The 16,088-nt window shown below is 40.1% G+C and overlaps 2 protein-coding genes across 9 annotated transcripts in view; one reads left to right on the forward strand and one right to left on the reverse strand.

Moving 5' to 3' along the window:
* Positions 1–5,567: 5,567 nt before the first annotated feature.
* esm1 (endothelial cell-specific molecule 1) lies at positions 5,568–7,046 on the reverse strand. The gene is made up of 3 exons (XM_005948915.3): positions 6,545–7,046; positions 6,114–6,257; positions 5,568–5,928 (listed from the first exon to the last, which is right to left on the reverse strand). The coding sequence occupies exons 1-3, from the start codon at positions 6,849–6,851 to the stop codon at positions 5,834–5,836; spliced, it is 546 nt and encodes a 181-aa protein (XP_005948977.1). The 5' UTR covers positions 6,852–7,046; the 3' UTR covers positions 5,568–5,833.
* A 1,097-nt stretch (positions 7,047–8,143) lies between these two features.
* LOC102313550 (probable E3 ubiquitin-protein ligase HERC1) overlaps positions 8,144–16,088 on the forward strand; it is a 43,155-nt gene continuing 35,210 nt past the window's right edge. For 7 of the 8 annotated variants that reach the window (XM_005948913.3, XM_042214907.1, XM_005948910.3 and 4 more), the window contains exons 1-11: positions 8,144–8,237; positions 10,942–11,989; positions 12,978–13,073; positions 13,169–13,351; positions 13,730–13,942; positions 14,405–14,503; positions 14,628–14,724; positions 14,828–14,971; positions 15,111–15,238; positions 15,565–15,709; positions 15,814–15,985. In XM_005948913.3, the coding sequence (XP_005948975.1) occupies positions 10,973–11,989; positions 12,978–13,073; positions 13,169–13,351; positions 13,730–13,942; positions 14,405–14,503; positions 14,628–14,724; positions 14,828–14,971; positions 15,111–15,238; positions 15,565–15,709; positions 15,814–15,985 (2,294 nt within the window). In that variant the 5' untranslated portion in view covers positions 8,144–8,237; positions 10,942–10,972. Of the gene's footprint in view, positions 8,238–10,326; positions 10,480–10,941; positions 11,990–12,977; positions 13,074–13,168; positions 13,352–13,729; positions 13,943–14,404; positions 14,504–14,627; positions 14,725–14,827; positions 14,972–15,110; positions 15,239–15,564; positions 15,710–15,813; positions 15,986–16,088 lie in introns of those variants that run through there. The other variant, XM_042214903.1, reaches the window with a different exon arrangement.

Below are 16,088 nucleotides of genomic sequence, written 5' to 3' on the forward strand. Positions count from 1 at the left end.
GACACACAAACACACCCACTCACAAAAAGACATGTTCATTCCACTGCAAGAGTTTGCTCACACGCTTCTTGCAGCGTATTTATCTAACTACAGGAAACATTTCTTTTCCTTCTTTCTCTTGAACTACAAAAATCCAGTTGACCTTAAGTTCCATGAAGTGCACATGTCTACATATGCTAAGGTACCTGAAATATCTAATAGCACCTGGGTAAAAGTAATGATTATGTATCCGAAATCAGTGGTGTAAGGTTACCATTCTCTTTGTACACAATGGTGCTCTCTGCTGGCGGTCTCTAAAACATTTGAAATAGGAACTTCAGCAAGCGTGTTTATGTTTCTCTTTTTATTTTGGTCCGACAGTGCAAAAAGAAGCCACCAGAGGTCCATGTGTCTCTCCAAAAATGGATAATCACAAATCTATGTATTTCAAAACTCTGTTCACGTTCACTAAAATTAAAAGCTTTTTAATGGGCATTTTAAAAAATTCTCATTTGTAGCTTTTTTAAAATTTTTAATTACATTTTTTTTTTATCATAATGGGGACTGTGGGAAGAAGTGGGAGTACCTGGTGAGAACCCACATAAAAACAGGGAGAACAAGTGAACTCTCAAAGTGAACTTTGTCTGTTTTTGGATCCACTGTAAAAAATAAATACATAGGATATTTGCTTTGAATTAAGAAAAACCTTATGTTTTATAATTAAAGGACAGTCTTGGCAATGAGTTACAAGAACTTGTGTCTGTGATTTAACACATTGGCCTTACAATTTCGGCCCAAAGAGTGGTGCTCACAAATTTCTTTCATTTACTACAGCAACATTTCTTCGTTATGAAGAAAATAACTGAGGCGTACTGTTGAAATTGCACTTCTTTGTCTTATATCAAGCTACAGTATGTCAAGGATTAAATGTGTCATTCAACTTATTTTCACTGAAAAAAGGGGAGTTTCACTTGTCCAGTCCATTTAAGCTCAAACTGGACTGCATGTGGCCCACAATGTAAAATGAGTTTAAAATCCTTGATATAAAGTAAATAACTTAGCAGTAGATTAGAAAGGCGATTAAGTCAAATTCAACTTCTATTCTGCCTGCAACCATTAAATATCTGCGAGCCGCTTAGCAACCCACTTCCTTTTATGTTTACAAACCCCTAACCCTAATCAGTGTCCCTGATACGTCTTTTGCTCAGTGTCTTGCTGCTGCTCTCACTACATCCTTTACAAAAGCACATGCAAAGGCGGGGAGGTCCCGATTTACAGCCATGCTGTTAAAAACCAGTTAACGGAAAATGTATCTTGTCAACTTTAGTGGTCAACATTTCTTGTGAAAGATACATTTGCGACTCATTTGTTCTGATAGTGTTTAGTGCACATAACTGGGAGTAAAGGAAATAGAATAGAATACAATAGAATACAATAGAATTAAACTTTGATTAAAAGAACCAAAATGTACTGATGGTAAATATTTCTGACTTCTGCAAAAAAAAAAGGACGTTCGCCAGGAGAACATTTTTCTAATGCCAGAAAATTCCTTACTGTTTCCAAATTAATAATAATAATAAAAAATGTATCCCCATTCATTAGGTAACAGAATAGGTCCTTAAAGCAAAGAGTTACATGAATAAATATCTCAGGCAATTATGAAAAAAAGGTCATTTATTTCTTTGTGTTGTTTGTTGGCTACTAAAAGTAAGTCTCCATATTCTGGAGGTGTGATGATAACGCTGCTTGGGAATGTTCCTCCTCACGTCACGTCATGATGGAAAAGACAATCCCTCCAGGGGTCAGAAATCTGTCAGGTCACTAAGGTCAAGGATCTGACCTGTTGTTTTGCTGCTATCAGTTTACTACGTGAGCTTTCTGAGAACCGTTAAAAAAAGAAAAAGTGAGTGAAACCATTGATTAAAAGAACCAAAAGAGTTGATTAATCCGACCGAATTTACGTCATTTGAACAGACCAGGATGGTCACGACGCGCTTGTTGTTGCTTAGTTTTGATTACCTGCAATCAGTGTAATCAAACTCATCACTTAATTTCCTTGTTTGCGGTGTTTGTCAGTCCACTGCTACAATAAACAACCTGTTGAGGCAGAGCCAAAGTATAAATACCAGAACATCTATTTGCAGTAAATCAGTGTTATTTACTACTCCATTCACGCACCTTTGTTTCTGCAGAGGCGGCAGTGACGTGTTCAGGGAGTCAGATAAAGGGTATTTCTCACCAACTCTTTCCTGTTATTTTCCAGGGTCCTTTGTTTGGTTGCGGGACCTCGGCCGGTCGGTTCTCAGGGGAATGAGAGGAACATTTGAGCCTAAGCACTTGAATGTGTGAATGCTCACTGCCTTCACACACAGACTGTCCCATACCTGTATGTATATGTGTGTTTGTGTGTGTCACCTTGTCCTTGGACTGACAACCAACACACATGCAGTGTAATTTGTGTCTTTTTCAGGAAACTTCATCCTTTCTGCTTTTTATGGCTATTGGTCAAGGAAATGTGAGGATTGGGAAATCATGAATGTTCCTGTAAATAATAATAATACAGATATGCTGATACACCCCTGTTCATCATATTTATGATTTAGAAACAAATTCAGACTGGCCACATTTTAATTCTGTCGTAGTGTTTAGAGGTGAAGCGTTGATTGAAACGATACGAAGCATTCTCTAACTAGCTCCCAAAACAAGGACAGGGCATGTGCAGTTGTGTGTCACGTATAAATTCCAGAGCTTTCGGAGTGTCACTTGAAAAACCCCATGCTTTTAAATTCCTGTCTTGGGCAGACACAACAACAACAGGAAGAAGGACCATTTTCACAGGTGTCAGGAAGCACAGGAAATAAACAAGCTGAATACTGGAAAACATTTTTGTACCAGTAAGAGTCAGAGGTGAGGCTAATAAGAGTTATTTTTAGCTCGGCCAGTATTTTCTTGAAATCTTTTTATTGTCCTGGATGTCGTGTAGTTATTTTTTTTTAATCTCCAGCAGAGTTAATGCTGCTTTATGAAGGATTACATATGATAAGTATCTAATCAAGTGCCACATATAATGAATGATCATTAATGCCATGAGGATTCCTTACGATTTTAAAGAGACTTAATTTAAATTTTCATTGAACTGTCACAAGTGTTATTAAAAAAAAAAAAAAATTTATATATATATATATATATATATACACACACATAAAATATATATACACATAAAATATATATGTATATGACTACTTTGACATTTATCTCCGAGTATTACATTATTGTTTTCAAATGCTATCGTGAACTCATATAGTTAAAAAATGTACACAAATGTTGAGCCACCCCTCATTTCTAAATATTTTGCTACAGACAAAGGTGCAGCAATATAATAGAACACATGTAAACATGCACAGGAAGACAGTATATAAGGCTAAAACAGGGTTTGAACAAGTCTTGAAAATCAATATTTGGTATGACCACCGCTTCAGTAATGTTGAGGTCGGGGCTCTGGGGAGGACAATCCACACCTCATAGTGTTCAGTTGTATGTTTTTCTATCCAGGTAAGTTTGTACTGCACTGGCAGCGTGTTTGGAAACATTATTGTGGTGGAAAAAGAAGATGTTGCCAATCTGATGCTTTCCAGATGGTATTGTATGATGGATCAAAATCCATTTTTCTGTTCTTAGTTCCATGAATTCTGATGAGATCGCTAAACTTCTGGCTGAAATACAGCCCCAAACCGTGACAGGGCCTCCACCGTGTTGGTTTCACAAATTTTGTCCCTCTGTCCTGATCCCCTCTGTACATAATGATAATGATTTGAATTCAAAATTTCAGACTTGTTGCCAGTGATTTGTCAGTATAATTTGGCATACCACAGCTTTTTCCTTTGTTTTCTTGACATCCACCCTTCCACTGAGACTATTTCTAATGAACAGTAGATGATCAAATAAAGGGCTAAATGCATCTCTCAGGTTCTTTCTTCTTTTTTTCTTTTCTTTTTTTAAGGACAGACTGCCCACACTGCAGACATATGCTACGTTTGTTGCTAATACCTCAGTGGGAATCATATTATTTATGCAAACATCACTATTTTATGCCTGTCAAATTGGGTTATTTTTAACATTTATTATGGATTCAGCTAAAAAATGGAAACAAATGAAATGTTTTGTGATAGGCTGCTAATAAAAGCAGCCTGTCTCCACTTGGGAGCAAAAAATAAAGAAATGAGGGGTGGCTAGTACTTTTACACAACACTGTTTGAAGTGCTTTGTATAATCTGCACAGAATTTGTTCCACTGTTTTTCTGTAGAATTTTAGGATTTAAATAAAATTGTTAAATCTAAAGATAGATACCATTTTCTGAAAAGGGTGTATTATTAATGACGCTCGCTGACTTAAAATTTGTGTCTATCTTCTCTGGTGTTTAAAGAAACCGATGGGTGAAGTGGAGAAGAAAATCCAGTAAATAAACAATATTATAATGTTTGCTTTTCTTGTTTTTGTTACAAAACTAAAAGTCTGTGTCCTTCATTACATAGACTGAGAAACCTTCCTTCTTTGAATCCTCTCTCTTTCTTCCTCCAGTTTTTCTTTTGCGTTTTTGGATTAAAACATTTTTCACTGATTGAGAGTTGTGTTCTGCATGGGAAAAAAAAGCATATTTTCCCATTTTTGAAAGCTAAGTAACTAGGGCACCCAAAAAATGTGAAGTCAAAGATGTCTGTAAAAAGTCTCAGCAATAAAAATCCATTTTTGCTCCTGTGTTTGGATACATCATGTCACATCATCATGGGAAACCACACTGGCAGGAATTCCTTCTGCTCAAAATATGCACTTCTCATCAGACTTCTTGATATTTTTGCACTGCTCAAAAGACCCCTTTCCCTCTCTTAAATAAATGCCAAGGTTTTCTATCTGCGTGACACTTTGGTCCAAATTTACAACTATATCTGGACAGTAAATTTTCTACACACAAACATACTCTGGGAATAAGGAGAATACTCATCTGAGATTAAAAAAAATGATGTCTTGGTTTGTGGAGTTTTTTTTTTCTGGTGGAACCCAGCCTACTGCAAAAAGAGAAAAACCCAAAGGTATATGAAGAAATGGCAGAGCTCCCTGCTGCAGTAACGTGGCGATAAAGCACACAGCCAAGCAAAGCCTGGAGAGGCTCCTGGCTTACAGTGATTAATCTGCTGTGTCCAAACAACTCTGTCGCCTTGCACAATGTACTTACAGTTAACAACATGAATGGATTCCACTTATTTATGGGCTTATTTGTCCTTTATATTTAATTAGTTTAATCTACAACTGCACAATATGTTAATTACCATGCAATAATTAATGCTTTTACAACATACCCACTCGGTATTTCATGTCTGGCTCGATTTAACAACCAAGGCAAAATATGTATTGCTAAATTAGGCAATTAAATGATAACCTTAAGTGATAACTTTGGTTTAATTGCAAATGCATTCTCTACCACACCCAGTGTTGTATATGATAATGCCCATTTTGGATCATTGTACAGGTCAACTTTGACAAACAAAGGCACTCTAAATGACACTGAAGCTAATGGGAAGAGACTGCAGGGTCATTTTCATTAATTTATTGAGGAACAAAGAAAGATCTGGAAAGAATAACATAGTCTGCATATTTCATTACAAAAGATAATGGTGTCAAACAAAAACCAAGCAAACCAACTAAAAACTCCAAAAGCTGTAACAAAGTGTTTTTTCTTTCTTTCTTTCTTTTTTTTTAAATTTGTTATCTGGCGTATTCTAATAAAATATATCTTTCAGTTAATTTATAAGTTAATGCTACATTTATACTGAATAGATTCAGTCTTGTCAGCACTTGTCAGCGAGGGTTGAGCCGCTTTGGAGCAGTGGATCTGTTTGTGTTCTGATCTGTGTTCTGCACAGCGTTCACTTCTCCCGAGCCCACCTCAGTCCCTGAGAATACAAGTAAAGGAGACCATTAGCCTTTCAGTTCATGCAAATGATACATCATATTCAGAATTTTAATTTAGTCCACTTGGCAAGACATTCAGCTTCTACTAGCCCATAGAGAAGTTATTACTAATTACACAAAGGCTTCAAACCTTCAACTTTAAATGAAAATAATATTTCTCCTTTACCTGCTTGTGGTTCATTCTTAAGCTTGCTGGCGATTTTGGCAAAGAAGGTGAGGGTGAGACAAGCTCCGGTTTCTCTGTCACATATGCCTCCCTTGCAGTTGCAGGTCTTACGGCACTCAACCCCATAGGTTCCATAGAGACATTCTGTAAAGAAAGAAAACATTTATTATTTAGTGGATATTGCTACAGCATAAACTGCAAGTCTCAGATTATACAAGGTATGATCATCAAGTTAAATATTCAGCAAGGATGTCCGCATCTGCACATGCTCACAGATGTGTGCCGTTATTTGGGAGAATTTCTAAAACCTTGGGTAAAGGCTGTAATAACATAAATGGATACTGGGTTTGGTGCAGTAACATCAGTGTTACCAAACTGCAGCATGCACAAGCAGCTCCCAGATTTTTTAAGGTTATTTAATGAGAAAATACCTTTGCAAATTCCATATTCGTCTCCATAGTCGTCTTCATCCTTGTAGAACTCGCAGAATAATCCCGGTCCGCACTTCACTCCGTGCATCCCCGACACTGTGCGGTAGCAGTGCTCCCCTCTGCCGGCTGCACAGACCTGGCAACAGCCGCAGTCATCCAGGACCGTCCGAGAGCACCGCTGCGTCCCGCCACACCGCTCCGCCGTGCATCTGTCGGGGCAGTTCACCGCGTACTTCACACTGGCGCTCCATGCCTCAGCATCATGCACCACAAGTGAACACGACACTGTGATAAGCAGAAAAAACATCACTGCACGGGAAGAAGCGGAATGAGCAGAAAGCTTGAAAGGGGTGATGCTGTCTTTTGGATGAGTGTCCTGGTGAGACTAGAGAAGCTGAGCACCTCTGCGAGACTTAAGCGGAGTGACCTGTGGTTCATCAGGTTGCATGGTTATCTGCAATGAACAACTTTGTTTTGCACATGGCTTGCTCTCGTCAATTTCCTCATTCCGGTGTTGTTGTCCCCCCCTTTTTTGTCAGTCAGTTTTGTCAGTCCCTTTTTTTAGAAATCCGGCTTGGAAGTGGGATTAACTCTGGACCGCCATCCAGGAATTGAAATTCGTGTGAACTGATGTCACAAGTTTAGTTTGGTTTGTTTTTGTCTGAGTGGGAACCCCCAGAGGTCCGATTGCATTAGGTTTGTCGCCACTGATTCAACTTTAGTTTTGTGCTAGTTACTGGGCCTGTAGCTGTGTGAGAACTCTCATTCGTTAACATGTTACACAATTGGAGATACGTCTTTTTAGCCCCCACAACACACGCAAATTAGTTCCTTGAATTCAGATTGCAATGAATTTTATGTGCACCTGAAATCACAGAGGAAATGCTTTCAAAAATAAATTCATATAAATTTACTATAATGTTTAGCTCCTTGTTAAATTTACTGCATTAATATTGTTGAGCTTTATAGTAAGAAAAGGGGAAATTGAAACGATTCTGATGACAAATCTTTGCTCCCTTGTTATTTTTTTAAGTTAAAAAGAGCTCCTTACGTTTCTATTTTTGTTTAACCTAAAAAGTAAGGCTGGAAAAATACTATTATTGGACATCAAGAGTAGCAATCATTACAAGATACTAGACATAAGCGACTCAGGAGAACAGAAATGAAACATGAGAAGGAATTAACCTGGTTCCTAGCCCCAGGGTCTATACAGATCCTACATTTCCCATAATGCAACAAAGTTTCAGAGGATCATTCGTCTGTGTTTCTTGTTAATTTTCATTTTGCCTAATTAATACTATTAAGTGCATATTTCCCGTCAGTATTGTATCTTTATAAAACTTCTATAATTTATAATAAGATTATTTTAAGAGCGGTTTAATGGGGTATAATCATTTTTTCTACAACTGTGGTTTGGGGAATTCAATGTGGCTACAGCCTGTCTCTTGTTTATCCACTTTGACTTTTTCTCTGGCCATGCAGATTTTTTTTTTTTTTTTTTTTTTTTAACAAAAACTCAAAGGTGTTAGTGACGTTAACGAGCTTCGCTCCGAGACACACGGTGGCGGTAACGCGTCGACCAAACACCGACTGCCATCGGGGATTAAAAGTCGTCCGAAGAAGAAGAGGGGGAGCGAGGAGAAGGTTGATGATGATATTTGCGTCCAAGGGAGACCTCACTGGGACACAGCAGGTAACGCAAAACATTCACTGGCGGTGTTTTTACTGTCAATGTGTCTTATATGTCTTTTCATTTTAAAATTACCTTTACGACGTTAGCGACCCACGCGGGGGTTTATTTTACCGGGAGCTGACAGGCACTAAGTGGAGGGGCTTGGTCGGGTTTTGACAGCCATGGAGCAGACTAGCAACTGCACTGCAGCCAGCGTTAGCTCAGCTGTCACCGCAGACGCAGAATAATGTTACCGGTGTTTGTGAATGACACGGCGGAATCTGCGCTTCACGTTTGCCGGTGTTTTTATTGGTGCAGGTCGGTAGCTACTATGTAACAATAAACCAGAGAGACGTGAGCCACGTAGCAGTAACGGTACTAAATGTTGATATAAGCTTTAAAGTGAGAAGCCAGCCCGCAGGACTGTGTCATGCTGTTAATTTAAATACTAAATGTCCTACCGGGTTGTCATAAGCGTGGGTGCCCAAGTCATTTATGCTAGAATTATTATTATTAAATTGTATTCTTCATCATCATCATCATCATCATTATTATTATTATTATTATTATTATTATTATTATTATTATTATTATTATTGTTGTTGTTGTTGTTGTTAATAAATTTAATGTATTTTTAACCGGTAGCTTGTATTATGGTGAACAAATTCTCTTTGTTATCCGGTCCTGGTTTTGGTTAACTGTCATTCAAGTATTCATTATGCTTTTAGTGATGGGGTTGTCCTGGCAACAGCAGCCCAAACGTCCCTTAATTGGGTCGGCAACTTCCTCCAGCTCATTCTCGAAAACTTCCAAACCCCATCGTGCCGAAAGGGCGTCCTAGTGTCAGCTCACCTCATCCAGCAGTCAGTATGAAGGAGGTTGCGTTTAAAGTCTTGATTATTTTCTTGTGGATTTATGCTCAGCTACCGTGCACAAAAATGTAGTCTTCAAGTAAAAATTAAAGAATAAAATAATAATAATAATAATTAAGAAAAATGTACAGATTACATTAAAAAAGATTTTTATGTCGGGAAAGTTGTATTGTTTTATGTGAAAAGCATTTGTTTGTTCCATAGAAAACACATTTAGTGAAATTGAAATTGTCAGATTTTTATCGTCTTGGTCCAAAGATTTTGTTTTTTTTTGGAAAATATCACTGCCATGCATGGAGTTACTGATTGACGTGCCCCCCCCCCCCCCCAATTGCTTGATCCCACCTATGGCATTGGCAATTTTATTTGTATAGCACATTTCTATATACTTAAATTCATTGCATTTAATGCAGAAAAAATCAGAAAAAACAAAACCAACAAACTATGAAGTGTCTTGCCCAAGGACACAACGACCGAGACTGTCCAAGCCGGGGCTCGAACCGGCAACCTTCCGATTACAAGGCGAACTCCCAACTCTTGAGCCACGATCGCCCCATGTAGATTGTAATTGTAAATTGTAATGTAGATTGACATTTGCTGACTGAAGTCTGAAATGAGCTGCTTGAAATGAGAACAGAGAACTAAATTCACAACGTGTCCTGGATGTTGATATCCTTAAATACCAGACGGTCTGCAGTGTGTGATGGTTGCGTCTTACACTGCTGGCAGTTTCTTGTTGTCGTCTGACCATGGAGCTCACTACTATATCAATGCCTGCTGTTATTTTTGGCCAAAGTGGAAACTATATAGCCCCATGGGCCTCAGGGACAGCAAGAGAAATGAGAGTCTGTGACAGGACTATGGATAAATTTGTGGGCTCACATGTTGAGCAACCGTTAGTTTGGTACAGTTAGAACCTGTAGGGTCATCCGATAATCAACATAATGGTAATCAAGATGGCTAATATCACTGTTTTGTTCACCATTAACTAGAAGTATTAGTTCATGTATGTTTAAAATGATTAAAAAATAATACAGTAAATGTACGAGTGGGTATCAGGTTAACCTGCTTTAGAATATTTAAGATGAGTGTGCGTAAGCAGTGTTTCAGGGGAATGTCGTGCCTACTAGTGCTATGAATATGACCTTCGTATTGTGACCGTTACAAGGACTGTTGTGGCTTAGCTTCTGTTATGAATGTAATGACTTTCAAGGGGGTGGATGCAGTTAACCAGCTGGTGTCTGATTATCTGCAAAATATTATGAGTAAAATCATTATTTTCCCCACTAGCTGGAAAGCTGCTTGGCTGGAGATGCATCATTTCCAGGCGACAGAAACAGACACGCTCTTATTTTGGTTGGAAAGCCAACAAAAATGCAGCAGATCACTAGGTGAGGATGTGGGGTTAGGGAACCAACTTTAAATGAATGAATTATGAATTTAAATTTGACATGTGCTATTTTGTATTGCATCCCTTTGTGCTTTGTGGCGTAATAACTTGTAAGACAAACACACCCTCCTCATTAGTGTGGGTGTGCTAGTTAGCTGCCATCATAGGGTGCGCTGACCTATTTCAGTGATACCCACCGGGCCTATGGCAATATCCTGGATGTAGTGTATGTTGGACAAGTGCCGACGCTAAGGAGAAACCCGACACCTTCACACTGAATGCACTTGGCAGGAAAACGCATCAGAACACTGGCTTTCTGCAGCAAATGTTGCCTGTAAATTTGTGATGAAGAGAGATGTGCAATTCTTTGTGTTAATCTGTACTGGAGTGGATATGTGTGAATTTTCTATATTAGACTTTCTTTAAGCCTCATCCTCTCTTTTGATATGTTTTTTTTTTTTAGGTATACATCAGAGTATAGATAATGCTCAGACATGGTGCCTTGTCAGACCCATGTGTTGCTGAAGTGGCAGGAGCACTTCAATAGCTCCTGGGCGGCAGAGGACAGCCTGCAGACAGCCAGGAGGCATGGTGCTGCCGCGCTCTACGATAAGCTCCTTCACAACAAGGAAGTGGTGACCCTCGCCCAACCTGTTCAAGAACTCGCAGGCCCACGCCTTCCGGACTTCGAATGTGAGTCCAGTGCATCTGCGGAGAAGGAAGAGTACCTGTCCTCCCTGCTTCGTAGCCAGCGATGGCTGGCTCACCGCGTGCTGACGCAAACCTCCTACACCGTGGATCTCCACCACAGGCTGGTAGTTCTACAGAGGATCTACTATGCACTTCACAGCAAATACCATGACAAATTCCGTGTGCAGCTGCCCTCCCACTCCAAAGACAGCGGAACTGAATGTGGGCAAATTGAGCCGGCCTCAGAGCCTTTCCTACCAGGGGGAGCATCCAAAATCAAGTCGGGTACCGATGTTCTAATAGAAATGGGTGTCAGGACTGGCTTGAGTCTGCTCTTCTCGCTGCTGCAGCAGAACTGGAAATACGCAGCTTCTATTCATCCAGAGTCTGTGCTTTGCAACGATGTGCTCAACACAGCGTCCTCTGTCCTGACTTCGCTGCCACCACTCTCTCTGGCTAATGAGAATAAGATCCCGTCAGTGGGTCTGGACTGTCTGGCACAGGTGGCTGACTTCCTGAAGAAGACATCGGTGAGCAGCGGGAACGGTGGCGCAGACCCGATTGGTCGGAGGCTGGCGCTGGAGCTGCTGCTCGGCCTGGCCATGCAGAGAGGCTCCCTGAAGTTTCTGCTAGAGGGGGTGGAGGTAGCCTTGGCTGCTTCCATGTCCTCTTCCACCCCTACACTGTCTTCCTCCTCCTCCTCCTCCTCCTCCTCCTCCTCCTCCTCCTCCTCCTCCTCCTCCTCACTGAGCTCCCAGCAGTCAGCCGGTGTGGGCTTTGATGTCATCCATCAAACTCTTCTCCAAATGAGGCAATATTCGGTATGCGACTTGTTTTCATATCAGTCTTTGGAGTAATCGTACTTTTTTTAATGTTACACTCGGTCACTGATGGTATTTCTTTAATTGCCTGAGATAGATTTGTCCTGCAATCATGTGATATATTGGACATATTAGTTTACAGAAGTTTAAGTACAATCAGTTCACATGCTGTGGCTCTGTTCCACTTTCAGAGTGATTTGAATTAGAGCCACGGTTGCTTCATGCGTTTATTTTTGGTAACTTTCACAGCCTTTCATGAACATACTGATAAAAGCCCCATTGTCTCTAAAGTAGGAAAATGGCTTTTCACGTTCATGCTTCTGTAGGCTGTCCTTTTCAGAAATGAAGTGTGTCATTGAAGCTTGTAGATGGGTTAATGTGCAGATAAGGATTAGGATTGAGTCAGCCTTGCTGTCCTCTATAGATATGCACATTGAGTCATCCTTTAGCAGGTTAATCAGCTTTGTAATATTTCTGTACAAATGGCAACCAGAGATGGCCGTTGCCAACGACTTCATTATATTGCACATTATTTATCATGTAGAGGTGGTCAAATTCAGTCTAAGTATTGGAGTCATAGCTGGTGCTGCTAGGTTGAATTACATTTAACTAGCCTTATCTAACAAAGTGGCTGGTGAGTGTAAAAGATGAAGATTGCTCATTTGTTTCTAGTGAGACAAATACAAGTTGAATACAGCCTGCTGCTTTCTCCACTCACTAGTGTGCCTACAAAGAGCTATGTTGTTGCCTGCTTGTCTTCAGTCTCTGTTTGATCATGCTGTGGCATGTCGCTGTTCTTAAGGAGAGAAATGTTTTTCCTTCCGATACATCAGGTTTTGAAATATTTGGTACCGAAAACAACGGACTGCAAATACAAGTTCATTTTGTTATAAATCCAAATCTGCATGCAACATTTACATACACTGAATGTCAGGTCAAAGTGAAAACGTACTATGCTGAAGGATCAACAACAACTATTTATTTCCAGGGTTTTCGTGGCGATCCCGTCAATACTCAGGTGCTTAAGAAGGATGCAGATGGACATTGTCGACTCTCCCAGGCAGCTCTCTGCTTATTTGAAGAGGTGAGTGAAGTCTTATTGACATGCATATCGACACTATTAAGAATTCATGGCCGTTTACAGTAACTGACCTGAAAGGCTTCTCTCTACGCCGACAGATTTGTAACCTAGCGTCCTACTGCCTGTGCTCGTGTAGCACGGATGCAGCTGCTCCCGGCACTGAGAGCAATACAGTCATGGTGTATGTGTGGGGCAGCAACAGCAGCCATCAGCTGGCAGAGGGGACACTGGAGAAAATCCTGCTGCCAAAACTGACGCAGGGCTTCAGTGATGCCCAAATGGTATGACAAGCCACAAGGGTAGGGCTTAAACTAATTCAATGAAATGATTAATGTTCCTATTATTTATTGAGGTTTTTACACTTGATAATCTCTAATTTTGTGGTGGTATTAATAGATTTTCCACATGCCTCACACTTGAGGTGGGTTTTGTCTTTTTAAAAAATGGTTACAGATGCTAAAAATCCCAACTGTGCTAACAAAACAAAAATTCCAAATAAAACAGGTGAAAATGCTGCCTTTGATTTGAGTGCTGTATTGAATGTGTTGTTGTGAGTTTATAAAATTGAAAGCACACCAGAACTACATTAATAAATCATTAGAATTATCTTAGCGTGCCAGTTTACATTTCCTATGCTGTCCACTTTAATCTTCTGTTAGATTGAAGCAGGCCAGTACTGCACCTTCTCTGTGTCTGCGGATGGCTCAGTGAAAGCATGTGGGAAGGGCAGCTATGGCCGTCTGGGCTTGGGGGACTCCAACAACCAGTCTATGCCCAAGAAGCTTGTACTTGAACCACACAGGAACATTAAGAAAGTGTCCTCCTCCAAGGGCTCCGATGGTCACACTTTGGCCATCACTGTCGAGGGAGAGGTAAGAAGTTAGAACGACTATTAGTAAATATTTTAAAGGTTTGCATGCGGGATTTGTGACACTACAACTGCGATATAATATGTATACACTCACCGGAGATTTTATTAGGTACATCTTTCTGGTACCAGGTTGGACTTTTGTCTAGAAACTTCATGGCACAGATTCAGCATGGTGCTGGAAACATTTATCAGAAATATTGTCCATATTACCATGATAGCATCACACATGCATTAATGAGCAGTTGAACAGGTATACCTGATAACATTGTGAAAAAGTGATGGAGCTTTCCTGCTTTTCAAAGGCCAGTTCTGTAATATTTTAAACTTCACACATTTCACACCCACTCAAACATGCGCATGTGTGGGTGATGATTTATACTTGTTGTAATTCACTGTCTTCCATTACCACTACATTTTAATTAAACCGATTAATACAGTGTAAATTGTCAAATATTTCTTTCAGGTCTTCAGCTGGGGTGATGGAGAATATGGGAAACTGGGCCATGGCAACAGTGCTACACAAAAGTATCCCAAAATCATACAAGGACCGCTGCTGGGCAAAGTAAGCAGGAAATGGCAGCTTGTAGGGAAAAAAAATGTTATAAGTCAATTGATTTTAGCATAATTATAAATAAATAGTGGTGTTTTTTTGTTGTTGTTGTTGTTGTTTTTTTTTTTTTTTACAGGTTGTTGTTTGTGTGTCTGCTGGCTACAGACACAGTGCTGCTGTGACTAATGATGGAGAGCTTTATACATGGGGCGAAGGGGACTTTGGCAGACTTGGTACACAGCTTATTTCTCAAATTGCTCGATCTTGTCTCAGCCACTTCAAAGTGATGTCATTCCTCTGGTAGCATAGCAACAACCTCTGATGTCCTGTGTCCAGGTCAAAGTGACAGCCAAAGTCGGAACATGCCCACACTAGTGAAGGATATCAGTGGTGTCGGGCAGGTGGCCTGTGGCAGCTCCCACACCATCGCTGTGGCTCAGGATGGGCGTACTGTGTGGTCCTTTGGAGGAGGAGATAATGGTGAGTGGATGGTATACTGTTCGATTTTAACACAGTTAGTGTAATTTAAGTACTTTCAAAGCAAGATTTCATGTGTGTGACAGTGCCACAGCAGTATATGTTGTGCCCTATCATGCTCAGATATGACTCATCCTTGCAGGTAAACTGGGTCACGGAGACACCAATCGTGTGTATCGGCCCAAGGTCGTAGAATCCCTGCATGGATTCATCATCAGGAAAGTGTGTGCTGGTAGCCAGTCATCTCTGGCCCTAACCTCTGCAGGACAGGTGAGATGAAGTGTTTTTGGTTAGATTTAAATTAATTAAACTGCTATTGTGTGTGAAGTCTTTGAAAAAACACATGATCTAAAACTAATTTGTAGACAAAAAAGAAAAAAACTATTTGGTGAAGGCTTTTATTTTAAAGGGATATACCAAAGTCTTATTAACAAATGTTGCTTTCATTCTCTATTAGCACTTCTTTAGTATAAAGTTGTAGTTCTGACCATTAATTCATTAGTGTTTACCACATAATTACTACAGATTACTACTATTCTGTAGATGAATCCGTCAGTAATTCATAGATTTAAAAACAAAACATTTTCTTTCTTTAGGTGTTTGCGTGGGGCTGTGGCTCATGTTTAGGATGCGGCTCCTCTGAAACAACAGCTCTGAGGCCCCGGTTGATAGAAGACCTGAGCATCACCAAGATTATTGATATCTCATGTGGAGACAGCCACTGTTTGGCTCTGTCCCACGGTAAGACATCGTCAGCAGCTCACATTCCCTTAACAGATGATTATTACACTTACAATAAAAGAAATGTGCTCCAGCTGCAACGTACCTGGTTTTCTTTTCGTCAGAGAACGAAGTGTATGCATGGGGAAATAACACCATGGGCCAGTGTGGGCAGGGTCACACTTCTACACCTATTTCCAAACCCAAGAAAGTGCTTGGTTTAGAGGGCATTTCGATACAGCAAATTACAGCTGGCACTTCTCACAGTCTGGCTTGGACCGCAGTTCCAACTGACAGGTAATCCCTTAGCTAATCATTAAACCAAAGTACAGTGTACCTCTGTTGCTCTGTGCTGTCCACCCGTATGACTTTAATACAGTTTGAAGCAGAATGTAAAGAA

The sequence above is a fragment of the Haplochromis burtoni genome, unplaced genomic scaffold, assembly GCF_018398535.1.
Source record: "Haplochromis burtoni strain Fernald_Lab_line unplaced genomic scaffold, NCSU_Asbu1 Contig_626, whole genome shotgun sequence".
NCBI lineage: Eukaryota > Metazoa > Chordata > Actinopteri > Cichliformes > Cichlidae > Haplochromis > Haplochromis burtoni.

Coding starts and splice junctions, on each gene's coding strand:
- esm1 (XM_005948915.3), bottom strand. CDS start 6,851: ATGTTTTTTCTGCTTATCACAGTGTCGTGTTCACTTGTGGTGCATGAT. Junction 6,258..6,544: donor CGAATATGGAATTTGCAAAG/GTATTTTCTCAT, acceptor CTTTCTTTACAG/AATGTCTCTATGGAACCTAT. Junction 5,929..6,113: donor TAAGAATGAACCACAAGCAG/GTAAAGGAGAAA, acceptor TTGTATTCTCAG/GGACTGAGGTGGGCTCGGGA.